General features: G+C 35.3%; 1 protein-coding gene across 6 annotated transcripts in view; it reads right to left on the bottom strand.

The window, feature by feature from the left end:
* The window catches only part of chn1 (chimerin 1), a 226,427-nt gene that overhangs the window by 61,969 nt on the left and 156,837 nt on the right, over positions 1-7,621 (bottom strand). For all 6 annotated transcript variants that reach the window (XM_043693571.1, XM_043693573.1, XM_043693576.1 and 3 more), the window contains 2 exons: positions 5,824-5,901; positions 2,904-2,988 (listed from right to left, as the gene is read on the bottom strand). In XM_043693571.1, coding sequence (XP_043549506.1) covers positions 2,904-2,988; positions 5,824-5,901 — 163 coding nt within the window. The remainder of the gene's footprint in view (positions 1-2,903; positions 2,989-5,823; positions 5,902-7,621) is intronic.

The following is a 7,621-nucleotide window of genomic DNA, read 5'->3' as shown; positions in this document are numbered from 1 at the left end:
CATTAGAGAGAAGTAGGTTGAGAGGTGACTTAATAGAGACATATAAGATAATCAGAGGGTTAGATAGGGTGGACAGGGAGAGCCTTTTTCCAAGAATGGTGACGGCGAGCACGAGGGGGCATAGCTTTAAATTGAGGGGTGATAGATATAGGACAGATGTCAGAGGTAGTTTCTTTACTCAGAGAGTAGTAAGGGTATGGAATGCTTTGGCTGCAACGGTAGTAGATTCGCCAACTTTAAGTACAGTTAAGTCGTCATTGGACAAGCATATGGATGTACATGGAATAGTGTAGGTTAGATGGGCTTCAGATTGGTATGACAGGACGGCGCAACATCGAGAGCCAAAGGGCCTGTACTGCGCTATAATGTTCTATGAGTTGGGGAAGGTGAAATGAATTTAAGGAATCATTTTTCAAAGTGCACACAAGACTTGCCTTGGTGATGGAGGTTGGTATTGGGACCATTCACGTCTTTAAGGAAGAAACAGAGAGCTTTCAAACCATCCTGATAGGGGACAGACATGAAGCAAGATTGCATATCCTGTTAAGAGGAGGCAGCTAGGGCCAGAAAAATGTAAACTGTGGACCAATGGAAAAGTCAGAATAATCTCAAATGGAAGCAACTAACAGACGGACAACAAAATAGAATCAAGCTAGAAGAAAATCATTCAGTGGACTGGAACAAGTTGAAATGATAGTCAATCCAGGCCAGCCCTGTTCCATTATTTGTTGAAGTAGATATTTTTAAAGTGCAGAGGAGTTTCGATAGGCAAAATGGCCCAATGATACGAACTCAAATTCATATATATAAAATTGTGATAAAGATGGTGAAAAACATAGAGACTCATGGAAAAGCAGTTGGGTAACAAATTTTTCAATGTGGAGAAATGTGAAGTACTACATTTTAAAAGAAGAATAATGGTAAGGAGGTATGCCTTAAACGGTTAGATTTTAAATAGAACAATAGAAACATCATAGCGTGAAGGTACAACAATACAAATAAAATCATTAAAAGGCAAAAACAATTTTGTTTTTAAAACGTATAGAATATGAAAGCAAGAGGTAGTGTTAAACTTTAATATTAAAGGTGATGGTGAGTTGTCTTCTTGAACCAGTACAGTTCATGATGGGTAGGAACACCCACACTGCTGTTAGGATAGGAGTTCCAGGATATTAACCGAGTGACAGTGAAGGAATGTCAATATAGTTCCATGTCAGGACAGTGTATGGATTGTACAGGATGGTATGATCATGTATCTCCATCTCTTGTCCTAAAGCTGATAGAGGTTGCAGCTTTAGAAGGTGGTGTTGAAGTAGCCAAGGAGAGCTGCCACAATTCAACTGCAGATGGTATATACTGCTGCCACTGAGTGACATTGATGGAAGATACAAACATTTATGGTGAAGGATACTTTGTCCTGTATGGCTCTGGGCTTCTTGCATTGGAGCTGAACTCATCCAGACAAATGGAAATTATTCTATCATACAATGACTTGCAGTCTAAACAATGGACAGGCTTTGCTGAATTAGGATTTGAATTACTTGGCACAGAATTCCTAGTGGAGAAAGTGAGGTCTGCAGATGCTGGAGGTCAGAGCTGAAAATGTGTTGCTGGAAAAGCGCAGCAGGTCAGGCAGCATCCAGGGAACAGGAGAATCGACGTTTCGGGCATAAGCCCTTCTTCAGGAAGAAGGGCTTATGCCCTTCCTGAAGAAGGGCTTATGCCTGAAACGTCGATTCTCCTGTTCCCTGGATGCTGCCTGACCTGCTGCGCTTTTCCAGCAACACATTTTCAGCACAGAATTCCTAGTCTCTAACCTGCTCTTGTAGCCACAGTATTTAAATGGCTAATCTAATTCAGTTTTTGGTTAATGATAACTTTCAGAATGTTCATAGTGGGGGATTCAGTGATGATAATGCCATTTAATCTCAATGAATTATTTCAAGTTACACCTCTTTCTTACAAATTGATTGTTAAGCAGGAAATAGTTTTCCTTGCAGAGTAAAATCTTTCCCAATTTTGAACATCTCTATCAGACAGACTTCCAATGCTCTAACAAAATGAATTGTTTGCAGTTAAACCTCTGTTTAATGAGGCTTTATGTTTGTACTTTGGAATCTTCCAAACAGATACATAATAAATAATGCAGGTAGCTGTGTATATGGAAAGGTATTTTGGGAACCACAAATACGAAAACCCAAGGAGAAAAATTAAATCACAATTCATGGTTCTTGTATATGCACCTACCAACATCTTCATTGTTTCTGATATCTTAAGTAATGAACAATTATTTCAAATGTGGGTATTTGCTTCTGCAGAGGTACAATGGTGCTGTCAGTCTAGTCATGGCTTTAAATGAAAGGTGCTGCGGCATGTTGCTGATATTGCTCTATTCTTGCAGTAAATATCACTCATGTTGTGCAGAAGCCTGAACTTTGTAAGATGTCAAACAAGATAAATGGCTTACTTTATGTCCGCTTTAGATTACACTGTTAAGTTGGAGTGCCCTACCAGACTATTGTATACAGAAGGCTAGTTGTCAATGGGAGCATTATAAATGTAACATTTGAACATTTTGTTCCTAGCAAATAAAACAATTTCTATCTATGTTGAAGCATAATATCTATGAATAAGAAATTACCATGTGCACATCGTATTCCATATTAATGTTGGTATTTCAGAATAAAAGTAAGTTATTTCAAGGAATTGGTTTGAGCTTTCATAACTAACTTTGCTATAATATCTTCAGTTATGATCAAGTTAGGAACATTAAAAATATATCTAGAGTAAAAAAATGAAGATATTTGATTCAAAAACAAATCACTGAATAAAGGTCCCATATAATTACCTTAAAATTAAAAGAGCACAAAAAATGTGGAGATATATTTTGAACAGCAAAGTACCTGCACATTTCACGCCTTGAGCAATCAGACCCCACATAAAATTGGCGCAGTACTCACACCAGTGAGGCCCTCGGAATGTATGAACCTGTAGTGTATCAGCCACATTAGAGAAATACGATCATGCAACAAAATTAAGAGCTTTAATGAATAGTTTAACACCACCAATTATTCAAGAAAATTGTTTGATTAAAATGCATAATTTTAATAGAACTGAAGAGCAGAAAAAATCTTAAAATAATGGTGGTTGTATAAGGTTGCAAGTGGTTATATAAAATTCAACTGATCTTAATTTTTCTTTTAATTGTTTTTGTTACCAATTTTAAAACATTGAAAGACAAAAGCAAATTATGTGGTCATTGAGTGCATTTTTGTCTTTTTAAAAATGTCTTTCATGGGGCATGAGTGTCACTAGATAGCCTACAATTTGTTCCACTTCCCTAAATGCCTGAGAGAAGGTGGTGGTGCCTTCTTCAGTCAATGGGGTGAAGGTACCTCCATAGCGCTGTTAGAGAGAGAATGACAAAATTTTGACCCAGAGACACAGAAGGACTTGCGTTTCTATTCCATGTCAGTATACAGTAGTCTGTACCTTGGAAGGGAACTTGAAGGAAGTGGTGTCCCCATGTTTCTGCTACCCTTGTCCTTCAAGCTGGCAGCTCTTGTGTGATTACACTGTGTTGTTAAGCGACCCTGTAGCTGCAGTACATTTTGTTGATGGTACTCTCAACTTCCACAGTGTGTTAGTGGTGGAGGAACAAAATTGTGAACGGTGTACCAGTCAAGCGGGGCTGCTTTGTCCTGGATGTAACTGAACTTCTCAAATGTTGTTGGAGCTGCATTCATCCAGGCTAGTGGACAGTATTCCACCTCACTTCTGAATTCTGCCTGGTAGATGGTGGACATACTTTGGGAGTCAGGGGTTGACTTACCATGGAATTCTCAGAGCCTGGCAACTTTTGTAGGCACAGTATTTAAATAGCTGACCCAGTTCAGTTTCTGGTCAATAGAAACCCCTTGGATATTGAGCGTAGGGGATTTAACCATAGTAATGCCATTGAATGTCATGGAGACATGGTTCATAATATCACATATTATGTAATATACTAAATGGAGAGCAATGTCTGTAGGTGGCAACACGAGTGGAGATGTATTACCATGGCAACTATCAGTGATGTTACTGCAGTGGTATTAGCATTTTAAAATATTCAGGAACATAACGGAGTATTTTAATTAAACAGTTTTCCATCAAAAAAACAAAATAAAAGCATAAATCTAACAATTATTTAAAAATCACACATGCAGTTTGTAAAGAACCCAGAACTTTACATTAATACAAATTAATATGCGTGACTGAAGTTTTTTTATTCCTAAATTGTTTTAAACTGGATTTTTAAAGAGAGGAAAAATATGACATGAATTTTATTGGCATAGGAATTTGCAACACATTTTATTGCAGAAAAACTGGCTAACGTTTTCCTTTTTTGTGATGTAAATGAGTAAATTATTAGGAATAAACTGTTTTAACTATATAGTTATATTTTCCGTATATTGTGAAAGAGCACACACTCATGAATAATATTAAATTTCTAGGTACCAACATCCATTGTGTGCTTTATTCCTATCGAATAAAACAGCATTTACTCTGATCTCTAAAAACATGCTATGTCAACCAAACTGTATTTGGATAACATTGACATTTCATGTATAAATGAAATCAAGCAGGTTACTGAATCAGCTGATGAAATGTAAGTTAAATATGATAAAATAAAATTATGTGGAGGTTCTCAAGTGGAAAGAAACAATATTATATTTTTGTTCATTAAATCAAAAAACCTAAGTACACAATGTATGATTACTGTCAGAAAGTAAAGTAGTTCCTTCCTCCAACAAAATCATAGGACCTCCAAAGCAGCTTTTGAGTGTAACAAACAAACAATGATTCCTGCAAATAATTTCTAATGGAACGTATGGTTATAAATATTTAGTAACAGTCTTCAACAAGCAATGATTAAGGCACAACATACTGTACTACTCCTTCACTATGAGTGCTGGTTAGAAGTCTAAGCCAATATAAAATTAAAAATTAAAAATGGAATTATACTAGTTATGTCATGAATCTATTCACATCTATTCCATTGGCAAAGGAATAAAATTCTATGAAAACACATACTTTTTTGGGGACGTTTCTATTTACAAACTGGTAGGAAGGTTTCAAAACATAAAATACTGGAAATAGGATATTTTACTCATGAGTGATTTCAGTTAGTTCTACACTTTTCAAAACAATTATCTCAATAGCAAATGAAGGTTTCACTAGAAAAAAGATTGATGTAAGTCTGATGCTAGTACCAGTCGAGACAACCCAAACTCTGGGACTCAAGACAGGTTATGAATATCAAAAAGATTCATATTTGTTTAGGTGAGAAAAATGTAGCTGTGATTTTAAGTGAGGATCAAATGCTACATAAAATTAATTTTATACAGCTAATGCATTCTTTCAAAGAACTGACAAAATGCAGGTTTTACTATCACTAAAACTATGTTATTCTTTATATATGAAAGGGGAAAAGCTCTTTATGTTTTTGATTGTTAATTTCATGAATAATTTAACCATTGAAGGAAATCTTTGTTTGAAGTTTAAAACATATATGGACTAATTATTTTTTAATAATAATGCAAATTTAGCTACATAATAATATAAGCAAGTTTGAGTGAAACAGTTTTGTTAATAATTATTTGGTTGTACACTGGGAAAAAAATCCAACAAATTCATGATAACAATTGGAATTTAAGTTCATAATAACAACTCTACTATACAATGGCTATTATTTATAAAATATATGTGAACTGATAGCTAAAATATATGTTTGAAAATCTATACATCTGTTCATTGCTGAGTATAACAAATTCAATTCCTTACCTTAAAATTATGTACTTTTTCATATTTTGGAATCCTTTCATTTTCCTTCAGAGTGGCTCTTCGAACAAGTGAAGTCAACTGTGAATAAGCAAACAGTTTTAGTGGTTGCCACAGGGATGTAGCTGCTTTCTGGGGTGCCATTCTCATTCCTAGAGCTGCTACCAAAACATCTTGCTGATGGTTCTCTTCCTTAGACTCACGAATTAGGAATTTGTAAGGTTTTCGACCTGACCAACACTCCCTAGAAGGCATTTGCTTGTACTTGGCAATTTTTATGACCAAACTGAAATAATAACTAATTAAAATAACAAATTAACTACAACAGATCAATGAAGAGACCTAGACTATGTTCTACTTAAATGGAACACATATGTCATATAATTTTCTAAAGGTAACTTAAAGTAGTCAAACTTTCATTATTTATATCTATAACAGATCTCTACATACAATTCCTTCTAAAATACAAGGCAAATTGAAAAATAAGCTTGCATGTGATTTGAAGTATATTCCTTTTAACAGATAAAATATCCAAGTCAGTCCATCCACTTAGCAACTCATTTCCAAATGGGATTTAAAAGCAGAGTGGGTCAAGCTTTAGCACCCATTTTCCCTGCATTTTTCAGATGGTCTCCTGAATTAGAGATGCTCCAAGTCGTGTCTTCAACCAGTTTGCGGATACTAAGCTCCTGACAACCTTATTCTTGTGGGGTGGGGGAGGGGGTGGGGGCTGGGTTTTGGCAGGCACAGTGGATTAGTCAGGTCACATTAAGAACTCAGCCAGCCAATAGTAAATCCCTGGCACTGATCCATTGTTCCTGAGGACTGTGTGCTTTCATCACGTTAGATTAAAATAACAACCGTCAGTAGGAATAATGAGTAATAAATGAGTCATGCATCATTAAAACACAATACACGTTAACTATATTTTAAATGAATCTCTCACAAATTTTGGATCCCTTTCCTATATTCAGTATTGAAAATATTTTATAACATTATTTATTGAAATGTTGAACACGTTTTCAGTTACACAGACAATTATATCAGGTTACTATCCTAAATTATTGCTTCTTGTGAACAGAAACAAAACAGAACCATGATTTAGTCTATATTTTCATATTCATGAATATATTCAAATTAGAAATGTATTACACATTTCAAACTGGAATATACTCAGGGGGCTTTTCTCCAGAAACAGGATTAGTTATTGGAGAAATGACTCATTTTAATAACCAAATCAAATAAGATTAAGATATTCCATTTATCTGAATCTTTAGAAAGCTGTTGGTTTGTCAGAGTCTTCATTTATCATAAACTTACATTTTTTGGTTATATATATTTTTGTTGAGACAATAATTAGAACACTTGTGGGTATGGTAAATCAATAGCATTAATTACATTAAAATATAAATTACTTGAAATATAGAATAAATGCTGACTTGAAAGGCTTCTTTGATATTTTGACAGTTTGCATTGATATTTGCTTTCAACGTATAAATAATTCTAGTTGTTTGTGCCAAAGAAAAGGCTTTTCACATCCTGAAGGCTACTGCCAGGAACAATGCTATGACCAAAAACAAACATGCAGAGATCTGGGCAGATGTTCCATGTAGACACTGTGACCAAGCACAAATTGTGCTGGCACCTCATCATCATGTGTGAGGCATACAGTCAACACACTGCTAGTAAGGTGCATTGTCAGTGTAGGACTACAACAGTGTGGGATTGCAGTGGAGTGAGACAAAGGGCAAATGAGTTACTGACCACTATTGATAATTTGATTCAAAGTGGAAATTCAGTG

The sequence above is a fragment of the Chiloscyllium plagiosum genome, chromosome 7, assembly GCF_004010195.1.
Source record: "Chiloscyllium plagiosum isolate BGI_BamShark_2017 chromosome 7, ASM401019v2, whole genome shotgun sequence".
NCBI lineage: Eukaryota > Metazoa > Chordata > Chondrichthyes > Orectolobiformes > Hemiscylliidae > Chiloscyllium > Chiloscyllium plagiosum.
This window is presented reverse-complemented; position numbering and strand designations above follow the sequence as displayed.